This window comes from Terrapene carolina, unplaced genomic scaffold (genome assembly GCF_002925995.2).
Source record: "Terrapene carolina triunguis isolate 2854851 unplaced genomic scaffold, T_m_triunguis-2.0 Scaffold183, whole genome shotgun sequence".
NCBI classification, from domain to species: Eukaryota; Metazoa; Chordata; order Testudines; family Emydidae; genus Terrapene; species Terrapene triunguis.
Genome location: NW_020664534.1, coordinates 2,904,839 through 2,931,320, shown reverse-complemented (window position 1 = coordinate 2,931,320; position 26,482 = coordinate 2,904,839). Strand labels below are relative to the sequence as shown.

General features: G+C 41.2%; 1 protein-coding gene across 2 annotated transcripts in view; it reads left to right on the top strand.

Annotated features, from left to right (window-relative positions):
* PTPN3 (protein tyrosine phosphatase non-receptor type 3) overlaps window positions 1-26,482 on the top strand; it is a 275,368-nt gene that overhangs the window by 107,116 nt on the left and 141,770 nt on the right. For both annotated transcript variants that reach the window (XM_026654150.2, XM_026654149.2), the window contains exons 6-9: window positions 3,425-3,469; window positions 6,017-6,069; window positions 13,754-13,874; window positions 19,931-20,018. In XM_026654150.2, the coding sequence (XP_026509935.1) occupies window positions 3,425-3,469; window positions 6,017-6,069; window positions 13,754-13,874; window positions 19,931-20,018 (307 nt within the window). The remainder of the gene's footprint in view (window positions 1-3,424; window positions 3,470-6,016; window positions 6,070-13,753; window positions 13,875-19,930; window positions 20,019-26,482) is intronic.

The window sequence follows — 26,482 nt, the reverse complement described above, 5'->3', positions numbered from 1 at the left end:
TCGCGAACCCCCTCCTAAAAATGAATATTTCCAGGGATTTTCTCCTTCATCTGAGTATAAATTATAAAAGCAGTGATCTTGGAAATATAAAATGTGTTTTTATGACATGCTTATTACACACTATTAATTATTATTTATCATTTCAGAATTTGTATTACATTATGAAAATGGCAACACTCTTCCAAGATCTCACTTTCGTAGGTTGTATCACTTTGAATAAGCCTGTTATAAGACAAGGCTCCTATGTTTCATCAAGGAGTATCAGATGTGAAACAGCATGAAGGTATTTAAGAAGCCAACTCAAAGAGTTCCTCCTACACAAGCATTCAGGTCTTGAGCAGTCCAGGCAAACAACGCACGTTACAACAAAGCTTAAACTTGTTCTTCATAATAATTTTAAAAACAAAACTAGCTGCCTGTTTAATTTTAAAACCAGCAAAAAATATCCACCATCCTTTCCATTTCTTATAAGGAGTCTTGAAGTTTAAATCTCCTCAGTGTGATAGATATGCTTGCTTTGATCTGTTTAGCTCTTGGAAGTCCAGGGGCTCCGGGCTGCTGGCCCCAGGCCGCCCGGGGTCCCTAGGGACAACTCTGTCCGCCATTAGGGAATTTTTTCCTGAGAACCCCCTGTAACATTTCGTGAACCCCCAGGGGTTCCCGAACCCCAGTTTGGGAACCACTGGGCTAGACGATGACTGGCAGTAGCCTTGCACTGAGGCGAGGTGGGATTAGTGGGTGGGGGTTCCCCTGGGAGGGGAGACCCAGCATGTGTGGGTACTGCCAGGGGGCAGCACCCAGAGCAAGGGGCACCGGGGTCCTGGGAGGAACACGGGGGCCAGTGCAGACGACAAGGCTGATCACCGGCCTGCAGAGAGCGCTCCGGGCTGGATTGAGCTGATTCCCCAGATGACCATCAGGGGGCGCCGCAGGGGTGAGTCTGACCCCTTACAGTTATATAAAAGAATCCAAACATATTGAGATTTGGAAGTGAACAGTGAAGGCACTCCGACAACCATAACTCAGTTCTATAGTGATGCCATACAATACCCATACAACTATAAGTGCATAACAGTGTTTATAGTCCTTGATTAGATTAAACTGATTTTAAAGACCTATTCATATAAAAAAATTACTTGTGGTGTCACTGTAGGGCAAAGCCCTTCTTCAAAATGAACACCATCTCACATTGTTCCTAATGGGAGTGAGGCTAAGTTGCACAAGATTTCAGTGAGTTTTTACTACATAGGAAGTTTTGAAGACTCTGTTTTGTTACTGAAATCAATAAGGACAAAAAATATGTTGTGACATAGAGTGCTACATTTATTAAAGAACCCATTTTAAATAATTTTTTTTAACTCACGGACTAAGATTTACTTACAAATTCTCAGAAAACTCGTTCTGTACTCAGGGAAAGTGCTGTCAGTTTCAAACAAAAACAGAGCTTTTAATCTCTGCTCTCTTATACACCACCCCTGAAAAAAAACCCTCCCTGCAACTTCCTTTCTTGTTCACTGTGAACAACACCACCATTCTTCCTGTCACTCAGACCCATAACCTAGGTGTCATCTTCAACTTGGATCTCTTTAGGTCCTCACATCTAGACTATGTCTAAGTCTTGCAGATTCTTTCTGTATCACATCTCTAAGATACGGCCTTTGCTATCCTTCCACTCAGCTGAAACTCTTGTCCAGGCTCTCATCATTTCATGTCTCAATTATTGCAACATTCTTCTCTCTGGCCTTGACAAATGCAATCTTGCCCCACTGTTACCCATTCAGAATGCTGCTGCAAAGTTCATTTTCCTACCCCATCGCTTTGACCATGTCACCCTTCTTTGCATTGCTTCACTGGCTCCTTCTTTTCTATTGTATCAAATGTAAACTACTTGTCTTTACTTTCAAGGTCCTTCATTACCTATTACCACTTTATCTATCACCTCTCATTAAGTATCAAAAAGATGACTCCTGTCTCCAGTCGATCCATGATATCAGCTTCTATTGCCCACTTGTTATGTTTTCAAACAGGCACCTCCATGCTGTCTCTCCGCAAGAGAAGCTCCGCAAAACTAACTCATTATCCTTCTTCAAAACCCTTAAAACTCTCCTTTGTTGCAAGGCCTAAAAGAACTTGCCAACTAGGCTGCTGTTGTGCAGAGACCACTGCCTATCATGCTGACCAATATTGTCCTATTGTTTCCTTGTACTCCAGTGTCACTCTGTCTGCATCCATTTTTTCTCTCTTATTTTATAATCTAAATATAAGCTCTTTCGGGGAGGGAGTGTCTCTTTCTTCTGAGTCTGTTCAGTGCCTGTCACAATGGGGTCCTGGTCCATGAATAGGTCTCCTAGGTGCTATGATAATGCAAATAATAAATAATAATACAGTGGTTGAATCCCAGTTTTAACTGCTAAATTTAATTCATCCTTAACTATGGAATTGTAAGCAGTGCTTCCATAGTTAAATACAGAATTGTGCATCATGCATTTTATCTATGAATCCATTGACTGACAGGTGAAGCATGTATGATTTTCAAGCAGAGCATACAGACTTGACAAATGAATTGTAAATCTTGATGTTTTTGCATTATGTATTTAATGTATTTGATAACATAGTAACTTCATGTGGCTATTCCTTTAAGAAGAGCACATGCAGACCATGCACGGAGTTTCACCTTAATCAAATAAAAAGTTGGTTCAGCCACTATTACATTATGAATATGCAAACATTTGTAGAGTTCAGACCCTTTTTAGATGTCATTACTAAATTGTCCTTTTAAATTTTAATGAATACCAGCTTACGTGCCATACAAATAGCTGTCAAAGACTAGAATGTATGAATAAAAAGAAATTGTGATTGATTCATAGGATCAGAAATCTTAGTTACATATCTTAAATATGAGGGCATTGGAGCTACTTTATGAATGAGCTCTTGAAACCAATAATTTATTGTTATAAAGAAGATGTTTGATACACAGATTCGACAGATGGTTGGATCTAAAATCAAAATTCATGGGAGCTAGGCAAGCCTCATTTTCTAATGGTTTTATTCTGCAATTTTATGCATAAGACTGAGTTAACTGGCTCTTATTCCCTGAGACTGACTAAGTGGGGGCACTTTGGAGGCAGTGCGTTTAGTATTTGAATCCAAGGAAACCTTTCATCATTTAATAGTGACCCTTTAACCTAATTAAAGATTGGAACTGGCTTTTAATAGGAACTACAAAAGACCTTAATTCTTGTGAATGACCGTGAGCATTCACATAATTAAAGATTTAAAGGAATATCCAAGTAGGCTTATACTTTTGTACATATAGTTTGTTTGTAAATACGTGCATATAACTTAATTTTATATATAGATTTCTTAGAAATGATTAAATCTGATATTTGAACATGAATCAACTTTTCCAAATTCTGTTTTCTAGGCATTTATTCTTCTTACAACTGAAGACAGATATTTTGGAAGGAAGGTAATGAAAAATTCTTATTGAAGTAATCTTTCTTCAATAGCTGGACATAAAAAGGAACAGTGAAGGAGAAAAAAAATCTGTTTTTGAGTAGATTTTTTTGCTATCATAAAAATATTCTTAATTGAATATTGCTTTACAAAAACAGGCAAATGACAATGTTACTAACATCCATAGAGCTAGTTGGTTCTGTAAAGGAGCAACCCATGTTGTGACTGTGTCAGAGGAAACTGCCTCATTTGAGCTCCAGTGGGCATTGTGCTTCACATAGGTGATGTGTGTGTGTTGGGGGGAAGCGCCCCCTCCCCCAGATTTCTGCTTGCTGGGTGAGGGAGAGGGGCTCTGTCCTTCTCCTGCTGCACCTGCCCCCTTACACGTTTGGCCCCTATTCCTGGCAGCCAAGCCCAGGCAGAGAGCAGAAGGGGCAGGACGAAGCCGCTTCTTATGCTTTCTGAGGGTAGCCGCTCGGGTCACTGCTCTGTGCAGCTCAGCGACTGCCTGTGAGAACCCGGTTGGGGAGGCGGCAGTGGCCCTTCCCCTCTGCTCTCCTCCCGGGCATGGCTGCTGGGGATAGAGACTGAGCAAACCAGAGACTCCCACAATGTTCCCTCTAATTTTTTACATCCATGTCTGGAATGAATTTTGTTATGTGCACCAATATGTAGGTGATGTGTGGCAGGGGTGGGGCCGAGGGGTTTGGTGTGTGGGAGGAGGCTCAGGGCTGGGGCAGAGAGTTGGGGTGTGTGGGGGGGGTGAGGGCTCTGGCTGGTAGTACGGGCTCTGGGGTGGGGCTGGGGATGAGGGGTTTAGGGTGTGGGAGGGGGCTTAGGGCTGGGGCAGAGGGTTGGGGTACAGAGGGGTGAGGGCTCTGGCTGGGGGTGTGGGCTCTGGGGTGGAGCTGGGGATGAGAGGTTTGGGGTTCAGGCTATCCTGGGGCTGTGCTGGGGAGAGAGGACTCGCCCCAGCCCTCTCTTGTGGCAGCAGCCTGAGCCAGGGGAGGGGCGCCTCTCCCCCAGCCACGGTAGCTGCAAGGCTTGGGATCAGGGAGAGGCATCTCTTCCCCTGGTCGCAGCAGATCTGAGGCTGGGACCAGGGGAGAGGCGCCTCTCCCCTCCCCGCGCAGACCTTGATAGCCTGCTGTGCCACGGCGCAGCTTAGAAGAAACTTAGGCCTCCCCTTTCCTGGCACATTTCCAGCTTGCTTGGTCCCTGCTCCCAGCAGGTTGGCCCGGGCAGGGAGTGTAGGGGGCGGGCTGCTGCTTCCCCAGCTGGGCTCTCTCTCAGGCAGCTGCTGCGCTGCACAGAGGCAGCGACCTTGAGTGGCCACTTCAGTCGGCGTGAGAAGGGGCTCCATCCGGCTCCCGCCCAGGGCTGGCTGCCAGGGAGTGGGGTTGAGCGAGCTGGAAATGTGCCAGGGGAGGCACAGCCCCCTTCACCCCCTGCAGGTAATTCTGGTAGGGTGGGGAGAACAGGGCGGTCCCTGGGCTGGGTGCAGGACAGGAGGTCGCTGGGGAAAGTGCTAGAAGCAGGTTCCCTCCCCTCTGCTCAGCTGGTGGTAGGGGCATTTCCCGTGCTCCCCTGCTGTGGTATCTGTGAGCTCCGGGGAGACACTGGTGCTGAAAGTTTCCCGGGCCAGGGCCAGTCCCAGCTGGGCTCCAAAGCACCTGTTCCTGTGGCCTCAGCCCCCAGGAACCCATGGAATTGGCTGCCCTGGCCCAGGGAGGTGGGGCTGGAATTTCCTTCCAGAGGTGACATGAGGGGCAATCACATGTCCCTCCCTATACGTTGTCCCCCTCTCCCCTCCCTCCAGTATTAGGAGGCACAAGTTGTCTGTGCTTCGAAAGTAGATCTCCTTTGTGGAGGGAGTAGCATGGTGACTGTACCACCCCTTAAGAGTGTGGTGCATGCTCTCCCCTCCCTGGCCTGCCACATCCCTCTAACCCTCAGATGGTCCTAGCAGAGAAGAGTCCCTGTCCTCAGGAGATTTCATGGACTTCATTTGTACATAGTCTCTGCTTGGTAGGCATAAGTTAGAAGGCTCTGATGTCCTTCTGTCTTTCGTCTGCATCTGTGAAAAAGTCTAAAATGTGGTCCAAACCTTTCATCTTCATTACCTGTTGTCTTTAAAAATTGGTAGCAAGTTCTGTGTAGACTGTAGATCAGAGCTGCATTTGTACGCTTGGCACTTGGCTAATTTTAATGTTCATGTCTCATGTTAAAAATAATAGACTGCAGTTATTAAAGTTATATCCAGAGCAAGAAAATCTTTCCTTCCTTTTCACTTTCCAGAATAAGCATCCAACAAGGATATGAACATATCCATTTAAGACAAGTTATTTCCATTCCATTAATGAGCTGTTACACAGCTTAATTTCATCACCCTACTATGCTATGACTATTGTCTATTGTTTAAAAAAATCAGTGAGAGTTGCTGAAGATTAATATTAAACGTTACAAAATATATTGATTGCAGAGAAATGGTTAATATTCTACCTATTTATGCTATGTGTAAGTATATATATTAAAAAAAACTGTTTTTCTCTTTTCTCAGGTTGTTATGCCCTCTTAATTCTGCTGTTGTCCTCGCATCTTATGCCGTACAGTGTAAGTAATGACAGATCTTTCTTGGCTGGTAAAATATTTGACCATCATTGAGCTGTTCTTTATCTTCCACTGAGCTGTTTTGATAACTCCAGTGCAGAAGACTTTCTTTACCTATCCTCTTGGATAAAATTGTTGCTAAAGCTGATGCATTGTAAAGAAGGATCAAGGAGCTACTTGGAAGGAAAGAATACATGACCCGTAATCTATATTTGTATGCCTAGGGCAGTTTCACTGAATAGAGGTAGCATGCTCATTAAATTTGTGCTATAGAAAATATTAGATTGATTCAAGAATTAGAAATAATCAGTGCCCTCATTTGTGTTCTGTATAAAACTTACGGTATGAATTGGTCTGAAACATATTTTCACTCTAAGGGTTTTTCTATGCGGGAGCGTCCAGGAAAGCTAATACGAATGAACTAAGAGTGTGAGGAGGTATTTCATAAAGCAGTGTATAGAGAAGGGCAATTAAAGAGGAGGGAAGGCTCATGTTGCTGGGGGAGGGGGTGACTAATGGTAAGATTACAGTGTGTAGACTGTAGTGTATATATGATGATTTTTCTAGCATATTTGGGTTTTTCCCCGTAAATCTATATCCATAGCCCTGCCATCTGTAGACAGTGATGTTCCCAGTAGAAAAATTGTTTCCCTCCTTCATTTCCTTTTGTAAGCTACTATAGTTTTTGTTGCTGCTTGTGTAATCCCCATGTTCATTCTGTGAGCCTCGGGGTTCAGCAAAATATGGGGTATCCTAATAATAAGGAAAAATACTGCCCTAACGAATAAAATACATGTCTATTGTCTTGCTAATAGGGTTCCATTATTTTTACTGAATATATCATAACTCTATAATGATATGATATAGATTACTGATAATGGTTTTTATCTGAGAATAGGTATTATAAACTATTGTCATTTCAGTTTTGGATTTTAATTTAACTATCTTCTAAATGAAATCTGAGATTCTGGAGTACAAAATAGCAGCCTGGGGCGGGGGGTGGGGGGAGTTGCTGGCTTGAACTACCATTGGTTAGCCCAGTTTGACCCATTTCTTGCTAAACTACTATGACTTTTCAGCGGCAATTTCCTCATGCATTATCTCTTGTGTATGGAGGAGATTAATCTTAAGGTGTTGATTACCTACAATTGTTAGTTAAAAACATGTGGCCGTTGTCTCTGAGCTTCCATAATGTGTTAAGTTTTATATTTATTTTTACATTTTCATTTCTTTTTCACAGGACTTCTTCTTGTATAGGAAATTATTTCATTTAAGTAGTGGTCTCTCTTTTTTCACATGTAAAATATAATTTATTCTTATTATAGGTTTTCTTCAGTTTTGTAAATGTTGCTAACCACTCAGTGCTGTAGTTGTGGTCGCCTGGAATAGATCATGCTTCTGGAAAAACAACTGTTTTTACATATTGCCTTTTCATGGTTGTTTGGCTTTCGTAGTGAAGTTCTAAAATAAAACTGTTCTGATACATTGCCTTTTGGTTATGATGCTACACTTTGCTTTGTTTGATGGTAGTAAAAAATTACAGGAGAGTAGAACAATCTGTATGACTGTATCAGATTAGTTGATGTGACTGTATGATTTATCATAACTACAAAGACTGTTCTTCAGATATTGGGGATATGCAGATTAAATGTTACTTTTAATGTTGAATTTATGTTGAACATTATATATTGCACACTGTGTTTTATATTCAGCACATCTTGAATTTCTTGTTTCTTAAAAGCAGTCACTAATGAGATGTATATTTTCTTCAAATATTTTAAAATAATTTATTACTCATGAGTTCAATTAAATAACACGTTTCAAATGCCAAATCCTGTCCTATTTTTCTGTTTATTCTTTATGTTGTAAACTAAGATTATTGCCCACAAAGTTCTAGAAAGTGAAATGTAACAGATTGTCCTACACAGTTGATATATCCTCTGCTTTTAGTTAAAATCTCACATAGCAGATTTACTATTACTACTACTGCTGCTTTTGCTGTTAGTTCTTATAGTAAGGCCCCAATCCAAGAAATAAATTGTTATAATGAGTGCTTTAAATTGTGATTCATTATGACTAAGTTCTTCCTCCATATTGTCTAAGCACATAGGCACCTCTCTTTCTTTTCACTCTTGCTCCTAATTTCTCAATGTGCCAGCTGAAGGAGTTGTACAAAGTAGTGCTTACATCTACAGCTCTCCAGTCTCTCACCCTTGCTTGGAGAAGCAGGAGGTTCTTCTAAAGTTCTGCTCTCTTTTTTCTAAGCAGAAGGCTATGTGGTTGTTGTTTTTAAATCTTCTCCCAGCCTGGCTCCATTGCCCTTCACCATTCATTCCTCTCCCACTCTGTAGAAATGACGTTCAAACCCCAGGTTACTTGGGCCAAAAGTCCATCAGCAGGATCTGGTCTGTTTTGAAACTATAAGACTTTGGCACTTGCTATTTTTCTCTGCTGGTTAAGGTGAAAAATGGAGTCCAGGAGTGCTTCTGAGGCTCTGGTAAATCAGAGGGGTAAGAAAAGTCCATGGCGTTGGACCCCCTAGGATGCCAGAATTAGGTAGTTTTTTTCCCCAGTTGTTCCAGGGAAGGCCTTAGCTTCAATTCTCAGTCCCTGTGATTGCTATCTCAAGCCCTGCTTCTTCAAGCTTTTGATCAGGGTTTCTTCCAGAGGGCAGCTCTGACTCCCAATAGCTCTGAAACTGAAATCACAATTAAAATAACAAATGGAGGGTGCATCAGTGGGTCTCAAACTTTTTTACTGGTGACCCCTTTCACACAGCAAGCCCCCTAATAAATTAAACATACTTTTTAATATATTTAACACCATCGTAAATGCTGAAGGCAAGCAGAGTTTAGGGTGGAGGTTGACAGTTCGCGACCCCCCATGTAATAACCTCGCGACCCCCTGAGGGGTCCCAACCCCCAGTTTGAGAACCCCTGGGGTAGATGAACTTAGGTGGTTTGAATTCCCAAGATATGGAACCAGTTTCTGCTCTTGTATGGGTGCCTAAAAATTCCATGTGCTGATTCTGTTCTATTTCAGGCTTTCTCAGTTGTGTGCATCAAGGTCACCGTGGCCTCACGTGCCTTTTAGTCCTACCAATGTAGCAGTGTAGCCGAACACATGTGCCAGCCTGTCATGGCTGTAGACCACCCAAATAGCTAAAATATGCAGGTTAGAGGTAGTTTAAATCTCTCTCCTGCCAGTTTTCTTCCACTGCAGAGCGGTTAGACTATCACTTTTTTGGGCCTGCCAGCAACTCTCAGCTTGTCGTTTATATTACCAGTCTGCCAACTCCACTGGACAATCTGAATGACTGTGATCCTGCAGTAAAATGTCAGTGTTAAGGAAGGAGCTTGCCCAGTTTTAAAACCATATCATCATGGCTTTTTTGCTCAGATATTTTCTTGTTCCCCCTTTGGTATCATCTCTTTCCTCTGCAAATACATTTTAAAAAATGACGGTCCCTGTCCCTTTAAGGGGAGTCATAGCCTGGGGCACAAGCAAGTGCTGTTGCTGAAGCAGCAGCAACAGAGCTCTTTACAGTGGTGAGGCTGTGCAACCCAGTAGATTGGAGATTGCTGTACCATAGTTGAGGTGATTAGCTGAAGCTTTCAATAAAATGTGTTAGTATAACATGGGGTCTATTTTCTTTTTTAGTCAAGGCCTTCCAAGTCCTATGGCTTTAATAATATTTTCCCTTAGTATCTTAGAAATAGTAAAATAGGAGTTTCTTCCAAAGTTTTCAAGCCTTCCACATCACGGTTTACCTTTTCCTAAAGGAAATTTCCAGCCCCAATGGCTTAATCCCAAAGAATTCTTAAACAATCCACATCAGACAGAAAATCTCTTGAAATAGTCCCAAAGGAATTTGTGCATAGATTTTTCAAGACCACTTCCTTCATCTTTCAATCGCATTTGGACAAAGAGCAAATCTACAGGCTGGCTGACTGGACATAAATTGCACATAGAAGAATGATAATAATGAAATTCTCAGTTAGCTAACAGAAACATAGTCACCTACTCACCCATAATTCTCCATAGCTTTGTCAATTGAGCATCTTTGGATTCCTGGTCTGGTGGGACTTTCTTTTCAAAGGTCTGCTCAAACACGAAGGCTTCCAGCAGCTGAGGTACTAAGCCTGAGGAGCATGGATGTTCATGAAAGTTCATGGACTTCTTGCTCAAATCTAGAAACTGTCTACAAATCTGTTTAGAGAGAGAAGGTGGGTGAAGTAATTTTTATTGAACCAACTTCTCCTGAGGAGAGAGAGAAGCTTTCGAGCTACACAGAGCTCTTCTTTGGATCTGAAGAAGAGCTCTGTGTGGCTTGAAAGCTTGCCTCTCTCATCAAAAGAAGTTGGTCCAATAAAAGATATTACCTCGTCTGTCTTCTAATATTCTGGGACCAACACGGCTACAGCAACACTGCAGATTACAAATCTATTTGTCCTTCCTCTTCTCTCCACCCCCCAAGTCCTTTTATCTACCTTGTCTATGACCTAAGCCTTTCAACAACCAAGAGAAACTGTTACACACTTTAACCAGGCAGTGAAAGTCTTTTATACAAAACTAAACCTTGGGGAAAATCTGAACCATTTTTAGAATTACATGGGAGGCCAGGGCCACAAAGCATAAATATCCACTATATATATATATAGATAGATAGACAGACAGAGACACAGGAATTTTTCAGGCCTTTAAATGTTTGTCAAACATCCTTTTACCTCGTTGAGGACTCTCACAACTGTGCTACTTGTTAGGCATATTATCTCAAGGGTTCATCCAAGGAATTTGCCACTTGGCTATTTGGTCTTTATTGCATTCATTGACCGAGCACTATTAAATAGGTGTGCTCTCCTTGTTTACTATGGCTTTTTGAATGGTTCTGTTTTTTTTTCTTTGATTTTTTTCTTTATTAAAACTTTTCAGATACATTTTAAATGATCAATGCAAATTCAAATAAGAGGTATGTGTTTCTCTCTCCCACTCTTCCCCTCCCCACCCCCGGCTCCATTTCCTTGAAGATTGTTTTCTTCATGTTTGTTGAGATTGTTATACTGCTGGTTACTTCTCAGTTACAATGAATCATAGAGCATCAGATGCCCACAAGCAGGAAAGATAAAACATCCTAATTCTTTTCCATTGTTTAGGTAATAAAAAAAAAAAGTGGGCTGATGCTTGAGACTACTCTTCTACAATGTGTACTAAGCAGCGTTTATTATAGTTAATCTCTTCAACTATTGCAGTTGTCTGGGGAGTTGGAGATGCAAGTCTAACCTGCGCCTCCTTGCTGGCCTGACAAGGATGTCCCTAGCTAGGAAGGAGGGGGGAGGGGGAGAGAAAAGAGGAGCCTACATGTTTGGAAGATGAACTAGAAGAACCCAACCTCATCATGAATCACTGAGCAATAGGTACTCTCTTTAGAGAAGGTAAAATTACGATAAGAAACACAAGCATAGATTTTGAAGTAGAAAATTAAGATGTACTATTCTTGGCAATGTAGTCTCCTGTTGACAAGAATATGCTTCAAACCAACTTTGGTATGAAAAAAAACATAAAAAGCCTCGCTCAGCTTTGCCCAAAAAAACAAAAATATTGGGTCAGAGATTATATGGAAGAGACTGAGAAATTTTAATTGCTGGAAAGGAAAAATAAGTATACACTCCAGTCAAAACACAGTTGTCTGAAATGTGCATATTTTATTTTGATACCATTATTAAGCATATATTACTTTGGATAAACAGTTAATAAGTTTGTGGTTTTATAGCCTTAGCCTTCAGTTGTGCACATCTGTGCAAGGCATTGGCCTGGATCTACATTAATGTGTTGCAGTACATGGAATTTTTTCAGTTTGGCACAGTTCATACAAGTGACTGGTTTGCTTTCAAAGGAAGAGTTAATGTTTAACAAACATTGTTAAAGTTTGTTTAGATATTTATCATTAAATCCAAATCTTTCTGCCAAGAGTGGGTTTTGCTAACTAGTACAAAAATTAAGCTGTTTTCAAAGGCATTTAGGAGCAAAGGACAGTGGGAACATTACAGTAACCAAACTAAATTACTTCATGTTTGCCCATTAATTTTCTCTTCCATTTAAATATGTGTTGTGACCCCAGTTAGTGCTGACAAGTAGCTATGGGACTGTATTTTCCCAGGTGCTGACAGCTTTCATTCTTTTATATCTCAGTAGTTAAGGTTCATATGGCGTAGAGGTTTTTCCTTCGTATCTTAATTGGCCAGTATTCCTAAATTCGGCATTCCCTTTGCTTTAGGTATCCTACAATTGTTGTGCTATGGGTTCTTTTATGAAGAAATATTGATTCTTTGGCTAATCCGCCATTTCATATTTCATGGCCTTTAAAATTTTTGTAAAATGATGGCATCTTGTTTAGAAAAATGTACTTTGGGTGACTTGGCCAAGGCTTTATTGTATACTGAAATTTCTGCAGTGCAGACCAGTATGTGTTCTTGTGCTTATCCACAAAATATCTTACAAGTAACTTTTTCTCTATTTTTAATCCTTTAAATGTTTTATAAGTACTGTTTGTTCTGTGCTAAGAAAAATAGTTCATGTTCTAGTGATTTGCATAGTATCATATCACTTCAGTAATTTTGATCGGCATATGAAAGCATTACTGCTGAGTCATTTGGGTACTATACTTGTGAATTTAGAATTCCACTGAAATTAGTTCTAGGTAATTCTTTTAGCATCAGGTAAATGCTTGAATCAAAACAACAACAAAAAAACCTTAACAAACTCTGACTTGCTATCCATAAAGGGTGATCTTTAGACGAAGGGTGTCAAACTTATTTTGTGGAAAGGGCTGAGTTACATCTTTGACTTGTGTTCATGAGCTGAGGCTACAAAGTTAGGGCCATATGCTGTCCTTCAATTTATAGCAGATATCCCATTGCTAGAGAACAATATGTCCATTTACTGTTATATTCAGCATCGCTCAGTGGGAAAATATGATTATGGGCACTTGTATAGAATACTATTTCCATCCTTTGTTTATTTGGCCATTTGTGCATATATGATTGTGTAAATCCATGCACAAATTAGGAATTGGTTATCATGAGAAATGTTAACACTCAGTTAAGATGGATAAATGACAACTGGGTAGTTAAAACGGGACAAAACAACATTAGTTAAAGTTTGGAAGATTTTCTTTATAGTTTTAAATACAAGACATTTTTTAAAAAAAAAGAATTTTCAGTCTGCAGATTCTTTATCTGTAATGGGGCCCCACACACATCAAATGGGCTCAGTTTGATTTCCCTGATTTAGACAATTCTGTTTCACCTGTGACATTTTACATGGTTATATTCTGTGCTGGTGCAATATGTGCGGTCTAACAAGTTTTGTTATGGCATACAAAGCAAAAGTATGGATAAATGAGTAACTGAACAAAGTATTAAGCTAATCAGTGCCCAAAAATGTATTTATGGTAAGCATACGTATATGTTGGAAGAGATTTTCATTTGCTGTTGTTTTAAGATTGAGTAGGTTAAACAAAACTGTGGTCAGTGAGAAATAATCTTTAATTCTTGCGGTTTTCCACAACTATACTTCTCTTGGTTAATATGCCATTTAGTGCAGAAGGGGGAGTTCCCGTAAACAGTATTTACACTAGACTGAGGCTATCTATTAAACCTTTTTTGTGCATGTGTTTTTTCCCTAACAGCTCAGTTTGGAGACCATAACTCTTCAGTACATCGTTCAGGATATCTCTCAAATTATCGTTTCATACCAGATCAGAACGAAGATTTTTTAACCAAAGTAGAGTCACTACATGAACAGCACAGGTAAACACATACTTTTAATATCTTTCCCATTCCCTCTCCTTCCCCTCCACCTCATGAGTTCAAAAAGAAAATTGGGGAGGGGAGGGAAGGTTAATGTTCCTGAAAGTTTAACCTGGTGAATGTTACATTAATATTGTTTTTAATAAGCTTAAGCTTTCTGATTTTGAAATATATGTATTCAAAAGTTACGTACTAGGGAATATAGCATAAGTTAAATTTAAAAACAAATCTTCATTAATTGAGCCACTGATTATTTTATAAAGTATAATAAATTAATGTTGTTGTCAGGTAGACATTGAGGGCATTTCTTTGAGAGCTCCTTGCTTTAGAGGGCTTTGGACCATGATCAAAATCCTGTGGGATTCTCATCAGGCTATGGAAAGCATGAATAATTTGTGGGTTTTACTGTTTAAGATAGAAAAGGAGGTAGCTAATTACAGCTGGCCAGATATGTCATTTTAAAATGTTTTGAATCATTATGGCTGTTAGTCATTAGTGAAAAAATGTGTTGGGTGTGGGCTTGGTTTGCATGTATTCTGTGGCTAGATTTCTTGATTCCTTTGACATCTCTATGCTGAAATTTTCTGTGTGGGATAAGTGGGGAAACATTTTTATTGACTATATGTATGTTACTAACACAGCTAGTACTGTATTGATAGTTATTAAAGGCATTAGCAAATGTTCAACTAGAGTGAAGTTAGAATTCTAATTTACATTGTGACTTTTTTGTTGTTTTCATAACTTATTTACATTACCTTTGAGATGAAATTTTCCATTTTTGTTTTAATCTCAGAGATGCGTTAAATGGATCTTAATGTCTGACGGTTGACATTTGCTACTAGGATTGGGTATCTTTAAGGAAAGTCTGTTGGTCAGGAGTCAGGAAAGAGGCTATCTTCAGGACAATAGTTAACTTCTGTGCTACATTATGCATAGTACTTTCTATTTCTATTTTAAAGTTTTAACCTTTAGACTGCAACACATAGGAAAAAAGTACTACAGTATCTTTTTAATTTTCTGACTATTTAAAGTTCATCTAAAATCAAATTAAAATTTATTTGGTTTACTTTTTATTTTTTATGTCCTTTATCATAACAAATACTTCAAATTGAACTAAATTATAATTAAGTTCAGTCTTCTAGGCAAAAATAAAAAATGTAAAGGCCCTTCAAAACTAAAAATTTGAATCTATCTGTCACTTTTTACCCTTTTAATTCTGTGTTGCTTGTTTGGCGAGGTGTAACTAGCAAACATTAGTTGGGTAGGAAGGGGAAGGTATTTAATTTACTTTAAGTGAAAAAAGAAGTCTTGCATCCATTGAATGTTAGTGACATAGATGAAGATGAAAAACACTAAAGGAAAATTGGTCCTCACATATAGAAGGAATCTTCTAGACTGTGATGGATGGACTGGATTAACTGGACCACAAAGGCCACAGAAGGAGATATGATAAAGATCTTGGTGTCTTCCAGTCTTCTACCATAGAAGCCTGTGTGCTGCATCACAGCCCCTGTATGTTGCTTCTGTACCACAGGGAACAGCTTTTTCACAGCAGCTCTTCTTAGTTCAAGGATTAGGCTGTAGACCCAAGGGTTCTGGCAATTCCTCTTAGGTACTGTCCTGCACTTTGTCTACTCCCTCCCCTATTGACATCTCCAGGCCCTTGTCATGGAATATCGGGAGTAGTCAGACAGCCAAACCCTGGGCACAAGTGAGGTAACACCCACACTGTAAGGGGTATTGGCTCTCCCTGTCAATGGCCACTGCTAATCAGGGCTGTTATTCACTTTGAGTGGACAAGCTGAAGCTGACTCCTCCCATACCTGCTGTCAGTCTGTACCAAAAATGTGGGGTTACTGGTGTGGCTGGAAACCTGTATGCTGGGTGCAGATATAAGTCAGTTAATTGAAAATGGTGGGGGACTGTTAGAAATCACTCTTGCCAGTGGAGGTTTGTGAACGGGCACTGAATGGAGGGGCTGAAGTCAACTCCTCACTGCAGACAGCTGTCAGCTTTGGAAGTGAGTGACCAGTTGGATCCCTGCAGAGCAGTGGACAATATGAATATGGATAAAGATGGGGCCTGTGAGGAAGGAGATTCCTTTTTTTCTTCAGGCTCCTCTCTGAGTATTTAAATACTGGAGTCAGGTGTTTGTGATGCTTATTTGTGATAGGTGATGGTAAATAACTCAGCAGGTACACCAAAGTACTGATAATCAAGGAGTTTAATTGCCTCATTTGAAGCAATCAGATTTTGATAATTGAGGAGACGACCCATGGGCAGATTTGCCTAGTAAAGAACCTCACACTTCCTAATGGGCCTAATCCCTCCTTTGAAACCTTCTGCTTGGGGGTTAAAGCCAATCTCTAACTATTAGGGATTAGGCTGAGACCTTCATGAAGGATCTGATTATTCCACATCCTCCTTGGAAGTATCTGGTGATTGCCAGTGTCTGAGACAGGATACTAGATTAGCTAGACCAAGGATCTGATCCACTAAGACAAATCCTATATCCTAAGGGGAGTCCATTAGAAGGAAAAAAATATAAAAGTATTTTTCCCATCCTTTATTAGGGTCCCTGGGAAATTATGTTTATTTGGTATGATAGACTGTCTAAGCTGATGTGAGTTAGCAAAATCTGCCATAGGCCATACATAATTCCTAGACCAGATTGTCCCTTTTAAATTCTGTCCCTTTATGGGGATTACACAACTGCAGGGACTGCACTGTAAATAGCTATGTCCTGCTTTATCTCTTCCAGGTTTCCCGTTTGAGTTCTTGCCCTCAATAGTCCTAAAAGTGGAATTGATGAAATGATTAGGTCACACAAAGATGCTACAAACTTGACAAACTCATGTACAGTGTGGTTTCTGACACAAGACTTTCATATCTCTCTCCATTACACTGCCATAGCTTGGAGAGAGATTGAGTCCAGCTCACAGAAGTCTCCTGAACACACTTGTTCTAGACACTGGTGTGTGCACACTATCTGCTAGGAAAGCTGTTGACACCATAACTAATTGGTGATGCTGCAGACGTTCAGGAATCTTGGCTGTCCTTTCTTATTTCAACTCACACAAAAAATTCTAAATCTGCAAAAAGATTTCTCCTTTCCGTAGATATGTGATTTTTATAACAAGGTTTTCTGATCATTCTTTATTTTGTACCATAGTAGCTAGGAGAGCCAACTGACTGTGATCCGAAGAGGTGGACACCATCTCTGGAATCCACCTGATCCAAATGGGTAACATGCTTTTGGGGTAGTTAGACAAAATTGTTAAGAAAGTAGCCAAGTTTGACAAGCAATTTTGAGGAAAAGGATAAACACTTTAACCCTAGGGCAAAAGCTACAGGAACTACAAGTTCTGTTTTGGGGGTAACATATCCTATCTATACCCAGCATGAGGGGTTCCAGACATATCACTAACTCTTGGTTTTGGGTAAGGACTGCCAGGAGTGTTGGGAAGAGATATGAGGAGTAGTTTCAGCTTGTCCACTCAACATGCTGACAAACTGTCTCTGGCTAGGTGACCAAACATTTCTCTTCACCGGAGCAGGTAGGATTTTTATGCTTGTCTTCTGATTCCTTCTTTGCTTTGGTTTTCTGGACACCTACAGCTTTGGTGCAGGTTATGTACACAGACTCATGATTAAATTCTGTTGTTTCGTTTAGGGCTTATGATACTACATCTGCTCCTTTTCTGTAGGCATATTGTGTGTGTTTTTTTCCATCTTAGTAGAATTAAGGCCCTGATCAAAATTTTGCAAATGCAGTTGATAGGACTCATAAACACACAGACTTCAATTCTTAACTTTCTATATTAATCAACTGTCAGATAACCAAATGATTATTGTGATTTCTCTCTACTGTTCCAACATAGTAGGAGATGTGTTGAGTTGCAGTCCTGGGATGCAAACATCTCCAAGACTTTTCCTATTCCAGGCAATGTTCAAAGAACAGTATCCTTTTGGCAATTTTCTAGATGCAGCAGTCAGTGGAACTGCAGTTCTGAGTAAACTACCTGGACCTCAGGAAAGAATGGTGGCTAGTTATGCTTATACCCTTTGACATATGTCATCCTCCCAAGTCACTCTTTCCTAGTGTTGTCACAGTGATCAGAGAAGGACATAGTCAATGTAATCCACTTCATTCTTTTTTGACATTGTTGGCCCTGGTTTTCCTGGTTGGAGATGTCCTTAAGTCCTGCTGTAGATCTGTTGTTGCAGTGGTCACTGTAGTGGCCACTTCCAGGCAGACTAACAGACATATTTAATGACCTGGAATTTGAGAGAATGGACGTGAAGGTTTATACTGAGCACCTGCTAGATGGCCTCCTTTGATTTAGGAAGGATTTTACATCTAGAGCAGCGGTTCTCAAACTGTGGGTCAGGACCCCAAAGTGAGTTGTGACCCCGTTTTAATGGGGTTGCCAGGGCTGGTGTTAGACTTTCTGTAGCGCGGAACTGAAGTCCAAGGGTTTCCCCCCCTGCCCGGGGCAGCGGGGCTTGGACTTAGGCTTTGGCCCCCCTGCCTGAGGCGGCGGGGCTTGTGCGGGCTCAGGCTCTGCCCCCACTCCGGGATCATGTCGAAATTTTTATTGTCAGAAGGGGGTCGTGGTGCAATGAAGTTTGAGAACCCCTGATCTAGAGTTACTACTGCATCTGGAAAGTCTTCATAACCTGGTTTTCTTACTATAGCTGTAAGACCATGACAGTTTCTTACAATTCCTGATTTCAGGTCATTTGGTAGCTTCATTAGCCTCAAGACTCTCAAATCAAGGTACTTCACTCAACTGCCTTCAGAAGTTCATCTGGCAAATAGTTGTCTTTTTCTCCTCTCATCCCTAGATCCTTTAGGGCAGTAACTAAGTTGGACTGGGCTTCCTTCATTATTATACTTCCTTTCTATTAAGTTTGTCTTTCTGGTTTTCAATCACTTCCGCTAGAACGATCAGTTAGTATGTTGCATGGTCTGTAAAGTACTGCAGGAAAGACCTTTTAAAAAAACAAAGTGGTAGTCAGAACTACTCGAGGATTCTTACATATCTTTACCAGGACGTAACTCTTAGTTTGTTTTGCCTTAAATGCACTGAGTTTCAAAAGGTCAGATGGTGACACCTGATACCTGCAGATCAAATTATTTCCAATTAGGAAATTTCATGTCTTGTTCCTCTCCTATGCTGGGAAGAACAAAGGTGTGAAAGCTTCAAAGCCAACATATCCCAGCAGTTCAGGTTAGCAAACGCAGAAGCTTACAAGAAGACTGGGGGAAACCCTCTTCCAAATCTTGCAGCACATTTATCAAGGTCTGTTACCACATCTCTGGCAAAAACAAATAGAAGGTTTTATGAGGAGATTTGCGGAGTAGCTTTCTGATAATTTTTTTGTTCATTCATAAAACACTAAAGTAGATGTAACTTCTTCATATATTGTTTTTTTGGTAGCTGGGTTTCTTTAATTATCTCCATTCATTGTGCTCTTCCTCTGCTTGTTCTTTGGGGTAGGCTGCTTGCTACTTTCAGTTAATCACCAGACTGGAGCACAAGCATGACTCTGTGTGAGAATAGCAATTGGTATGGAATCTTTTCCACCCCTGTGAATAGTTATGCCTTATGTTTTTAGTTATTTAAAGGTTCAGACTTCGAAAGTTGCTTCTGTTTGCCAGAAGCTGGGAATGAGTGACAGGGAATGAATCACTTGATGATTATCTGTTCATTCCCTCTGGGGCACCTGGCATTGGCCACTGTTGGAAGACAGGATACTGGGCTAGATGGACCTTTGGTCTGACCCAGTATGGCCGTTCTTATGCTCAAATGGGGCTATGATGCAATTCCCTGGATTATATAGGAGGCGTCTAGAAGGAGCTAAAATACTGAATCTTAGCTGCTTCTGTGCTATTTGCAGGTATGATCAACCTGTCAGCCTCCAGACTACAGGATTCTTCTGTTTTGAAAAGAAACATTTGTAATAAGTTAAAATAGTCAAGTCAGTGAGCTTAATTTCTTGTTCTAACTTAAGGTAGTTAAAATTAATAACTTTTTTTTTTTTTTCTTTAGTGGTCTCAAGCAATCTGAAGCAGCGTCCTGTTATATAAACATAGCACGAACCCTTGAATTCTATGGAGTAGAATTACACAGTGGTAGAGTATGTTTACGTTGTCACTTTTTGCTTGGAAAAATAATTGAATTTATGAATACTGTTTTTAAGACAAGAGTCTTTCATTAACAGTGAAAACAGAAGCACTTCAGTATTGGCTGCACTGTATTTTGTTTTCAACTTAATTTGTATTATATTTCTCAACTTTGCATTTGACATAAGTGTCTCCAGTTTTGTCAGTAAATTAAATTGAATGTATAGAATAGTTTTCCCCCTCATTTGAGGACATTTTGTCTTTGATACTGCACAAGATTTTAGAGAACAAAATATTTGCTTGAAGGGTGAAAGTAAACTAGATTAGTGTGTGTTAAGTACTTGGAAACTAAGTGGCTATTTTTGTGACATGGTTGGCAGAAGTCTTCAGTATCACTTTGATTTCTAATGCATCCTTAAGAATCCCGACCCTTTACTTCTTCAGCATAGTCTTACACCCCTAAATCTAAGTCTTGGGTCTCCATCTACTAACATGCAAAATATGAAAGATGTGTCTTAAAATGATTGTAGATGGGCACCATAATGCATAGTTTTCTCGAAAGAGAGAGGACTCCTGTCCTAGCATGCCAAATAGGTCACATGATAGCATACCAAAGTCTAATTGCACCTTTATTTTGTGTAATATAAATGGAGAGCTCTTCTCAGTGTGATTTGCACGTGTCTCAGTTGCTGCCATAGTTGGCCATATTGTGGAACAAGAACTTCTCTTAGCAGAGCTTAGGTGCTTGTTTTCATGATAAAACACTGCTGCTGTCCTCTCATAGGTGGGTGACGTATTGGGGTTGACAGGACTTTCATTCTGATGCTCCCTATAAGTGAGCCATATTGGAGCCCGCAAATGTATTGTGGCAAATGCCATCATCTTTGCCTCCAACAGCTAAGAGGCCTGAGGCCTGGTCTACACTAACCCCCCAAGTCGAAGTAAGGTACGCAACTTCAGCTACGTGAATAACGTAGCTGAAGTCGACATACCTTACTTCGAACTTACCGCGGTTCAGACGCGGTCCACACGCGGCAGGCAGGCTCCCCGTCGACTCCGCGGTACTCCTCTCGCCGAGCTGGAGTACCGCAGTCGACGGCGAGTACTTCCTGGTTCGACTTATTGCATCCAGACCAGACGCGATAAGTCGAACCCAGAACTTCGATCCCCAGCCGCCGAACTAGCGGCTGGGTGTAGACCAGCCCTGAGTGGAGATACGATGTTCCTTCCTGGGGATTTGAACATTTCTACACACTGCCCTTCCCAGGGTCCTTAGTGGTTTTGGCACTAAATGAAAGGAATGTCTAGGACAACCTTCTTCCACCCCAAAGGGAGGCAAAGAGATTAGACCTTTCAGATGGAAAAAAATATTGCACTGCTGGCCTGCAATGTTATATTGCGAACCAGCAAGCCCTGATGACTAGATATGGTTTCTCCCTCTGGGATGATGTCCTTAAATGCATGTAAAAATGGCCAGAGGATTCCAGACAGGAGTTTCTGGCAGTACTGGAAGAGGGCAATATGGCTGCCAGGACGTCTCTTCAGGCTTCACTGGATGGGACAGATATGGCAGTCAGAGCCATGACATCTGCAGTAGTGATGCACAGATGCTCATAGCTCTAATTGTTGGCTCTTCCACAGGAGGGGCAGCAGATGATACATGATCTTCCCTTTGAGGATCCGACTCTTATTTTGCAGCACATTGATGAGAAACTTCATAGTCTGAAGGACTGGAGGGCTAAGTTGAAGTCTTCAGGAATTTACACCCCATATCCTAAAAAGAAACAGTTCCTCCCTCAGTCATTGCACCTTTATCAGCTGTTCATGCTTAGACATTCTGACCAGTCCAGAAAGAAGGGGACAAATCACAGGGGGAGGAATCTGCATTTTTCTTCCTCTGGGAGTCTTTCCAGGCAGCCCAGAAATGCCAAGCAGTCTGATTGATTGCCATATTGAGGGCAGTTTACCAGTCTGCATTACACCAGTTTCTCCCACCCGTTTTTTCCAGCAGGTTATCCCACTTCCTGTGTGCTTGGGCCCATATTACCACAGATCAATGGGTTCTAAGTCCTGTGGAACTTGGATACACTCTTCAGTTTATTTCAGTTCCTCCCCCTTCCTCATCTCTCTTCAAAACCCACTCTCACAAGGCTGTCCTCGTTCAAGAGGTGCAGTCTCTTCTCTTTTTTGGAGCTACAGATGAGGTTCCTCCTCTGCACAAAGGGAAAGGGTTTTATTCACGCCACTTCCTGATTCCAAAGGCAAAGGGAGGTCTCAGATCCGTATTAGACCTGCAAGAGATGAATAAACGTACAAAGAAAATAAGGTTTTGTATGGTCACTCTAGTCTCCATTTTTCCCTCCCTTGATCCCAGTGACTGGTACGCTGCCTTTGACTTGAGGGATGCATATTTTCATGTGGCTATCTGTCAAAGCCTCAGGAGATTCCTAAGATTTCTAGTCAACACCCAGGATCAGTTTACATTCCTACCATTTGATCTATCCACGGCCCTGTGAGTAATTACAAAATGTGTGGTGGTGACTGTGTTTCTAAAGGAAACGGGGGTACAAGTACTTCCATACCTGGATGACTGGCCAGTAAAGGGTTGGCCCAAGAGACAGGTAAAATGGAGTATGGCCAAGATCTGGTCCCTCTTCAGAGTTCTGGATTTGCTGATCAATGAAGACAAGTCAGTCTCCAGATGAGACTTCAAAGGAGCAGTCCTGAAAACCAGATTTCAGATAATGTTAACCATTTCTTCAGACCTAAAAGCTCATCCAGTCATGACTGTAAGGAACTGTTTGACTTGTGGGGCATATAGCTTCCTGCACGTATATATTTGGGTACGACAGACTTCATTTCAGGATAGCGCAGAGATGAGTAAGCTCAGTATGCTCCCCAACCTGCCACCCATTAGACATGCTGGCTTGAGTACCTACAGGAGTGTTAGCCTCTTTGGATTGGTGGATGGATCCAACCAATATGTGTATTGGAGTTTCTTTGCTACTCCCCTACCCACATTGATTCTGGTTATGGATGTTTCTTCTCTGGGTTGTGGGGTGGGGCTCACCTGGGGCAATGGTTCTCAACAAGTGATGCATGTACCCCTGAGGGTACACAGAGTCCTTCCAGTAGGTACATCAACTCATTTAGACATTTGCCTAGTTTTACAACAGAGCACTAGAGAAGTCAGGACAAACAATGATTTAGTTATACTACTCTATATACTATACATGGAAATGTAGGTACAATAGTTATATTCCAATTGATTTATTTTATAATTATATGGTAAAAATGAGAAAGTAAGCAATTTTTCAGTAATAGTGTGCTGTGACACTTGTATTTTTATGTCTGATTTTGTAAGCAAGTATTTTTAAGTAAGGTGAAAGTTGGGGTACACTAGACAAATCAGACAAATCCTGCAAGGGGTACAGTAGTGTGGAAAGGTTGAGAGCCACTGACCTAGGAAACCTGAGGACTCAAGGTGTCTGTTCACAACAAGATTTAGTTCTCCACATAAATGTGTGAGAGTTGAGGGCCATTCATCTAGCATATTGGGCTTTCCTCCCTCAGATCAAGGGATGTCCTCATGGACAACACAGCAGGAATGTCCAGTGTGAACAGACAGAGAGGGCCATGTCAGCTCATCTCTGTGGAAAAAGTGATACAGTTTGGGAGTTTTGTATCACCAGCATGATTTACCCCAATGCATCTCACCTGCCAGAGATTCAGAACAGTTTGGCAGACCACTTGAGCAGGTCTTTCAGCAGAGAACATGAGTGATCTCGCAGGCTTGATATAAGAAGACTAATTTTTCTGTCATGTGGGGGGCCTCACCTAGACCTGTTTCCTGCTTGCCACCACTGGAAGTGCTGACTCTTCTGTCCAAGAGCAGGTCACAGTCAGGGATGTCTCATGGGCGCCTTCCTCATACTCTGGAACGACAAACTGCTGCATGCTTGCCCTTCTAGTCCATGCTTTCCCAGAGCATTGCTCAAGATTGAGCAGGATTATGTTCACATAATCCTCACAGCACTGGTGTTGCCTAATCAGCACTGGTTCTCTACTTTGCTGTCTCTCTCCACCAGGCCTCCCTTGACACTTCCTCCAGAATCAGACCTGATCTCACAGGACCACGGTCGCCTGCTTGATTCCAACCCTGATGCTCTTTATCTCCTGGCCTGGATGCTCCATGGTTAATGCCTCAGGAGGTGGTCTGCTTAGAGACTGTGCAAAACAAACTTTCTCCTGAATAGGAGAAAGCCTTTGACTAGGTGCACTTACTTGCTAAAATGGAAGCAGTTCTCCTCATGGTCTTAGGGAAAAGAGATTTTGCCAGTCTACACTTTTATACATGTTCTGGACTATTTGTTCCACCTGAAACAGCAAGACGTATCTGGTAGTTCTATCAGAGTTCATCTGGAAACTATCTCTGCTTCTGCCTTGCGATCACGAGTGACTCAGTATTTTCCAATCCCATGTTAATTAGGATCTTAAAGGGTCTGGACAGATTATATCCTCAAGAGACAGATCTTTTCCCTACCTGGGTTTTGAATCTTATGTTATCAAGGTTGATGAGTCCACCCTTTGAACCAATGGCTACCTGCTCTTCATCTAGCCATGAAAGGGGCATTTTTGGTAGCAGTTACCTCTGTGAGGAAGATGGGGAAATTATGAGTCTTGGTAGATGACCCCTCCTACACAGTCTTTCAGAAAGACAAAGTGTACTTAGGCCAGCATCCAAAAATTTTGACTTACCAGCAATAAACTTACCAGCTCTTTTCCCTAAGCCTCATCCTCCTAAAGATGAGGAGCGACTCCATACCTTAGATGTCAGAAGGGCATTTTTACTTGGACAGGACTAGATTGCTTTGATATTCATCTCAACTGTTCGTCATGGATTTCCTCTTGCATGTGCATTGCTATGACATTGCCAATATAACCCCACCAAGCATAGTGATGGCACACACTTGACAAAATCCCAAGCAACTTCAGCAGCTTTTCTAGCTCAAGTGGCTATAGCAGATGTTTTTGAGTGTCCTGAAGAGGAATGGACATGTGCAATCACATGAAGAGGAAAAAATGGTTACTAACTTGTTCTGGAACTGTTTTTCTTTTAAGATGAGTTGCTTAAAGTTACACTCAAGTCCACGTTCACTACCCAATTAAAGGTACATCTACAGTGGGGAAAAAACAAACTAACTTGCGGCTGTGATTTGCAGAGCCCAGGTCAGTTGACTTGGGCTCACGAGGCTCGCTCTACAGGGCTAAAAATAGCAGTGTAGACATCTGGACTCTGAGACCCAGCAAGGAGGGAGTGTCCCAGAGCACAGGGTTCAGTGCAAGTGGGGAAGTCTACGCTGCTATTTTTAGCTTCTTGGTGTGAGCCGGAATCAGTTGACGCAAGCTCTGAGACTTGCTGCTTCAGGGTTGTTGTTTTTGTTTTTTTTTCCCCTCCAGTGTAGATGTGTCTTAAATGGCCTGATGTTCAAAGGTGCTAAATGCATAAGACCATAAAATGGAAAACTGGGGTGGGATGGGATGGGGGGGGAGGGAGACTGGAAAAATGGGTGAACTGTGAGATGGCAAAATGTGCAGTCAATACTAAATTACTCAAGATAGTTAAGTCTAAAGCACACTGTGAAGAGTTGCAAAGGAATTTCACTAAACTGAGTGACTGGCCAACAAATTGAGGTGAAATTCCGTGTTGATAAATGCAAAGTAATGCACATTGGAAAAAATAATCCCAAGTATATGTACAAAATGATGAGGTCTAAATTAGCTTTTACCACTCAAAAAAGAGAGCTTGGGGTCATCATGGATAGTTCCCTGAAAACATCCACTCAACGTGCAGCAGCAGTCAAAAAAGCTAATAAAATGTTAGGAACCATTACGAAAGGGATAGATAATAGGACAGAAAATGTCATAATGCCACTATATAAACCCATGGTATGCCAACACCTTGAAAACTGCATGTAGTTCTGGTGTCTCTCTCTGGAGGCTAATGATAGGCACACACCAACCCCTGAGTCCTTGGAGCACTCCCTGCAATCTCCAGCTCTTAACCACCGGACTCTCAAAGAAATTACCAGGTTTGCTGTTCCTAAGGGAGCAGTATACACTCAGTTTGATTGGTACAACTCAGGATCAGATCCTTTATAACATCACAGTCCTGCAATATATTTCTCGTGCAAAAATAATCCTAAATTTCTTATCAAAGGCTAACATTTAAGAGATACTGAATAAGGGTAACGGAAACAGAAATGGTTACATATAAAACAAAAAGTATATCGTGCTTCTTCGAGTCTAAACTTAACTTTAACAGTCTGAAATCCTTGTATGATGTGGTTTCTCACCTAAAGCAGTCTCCCAGCTTCAACCAACCAACATGGCTGGGATCTCCTTTTCATTAATATAAAAAGCACTGTCCTTTTTGCTTCCTCAGTAAAGGATAAAAAGGTGTTCTTTGCCTTCTTCT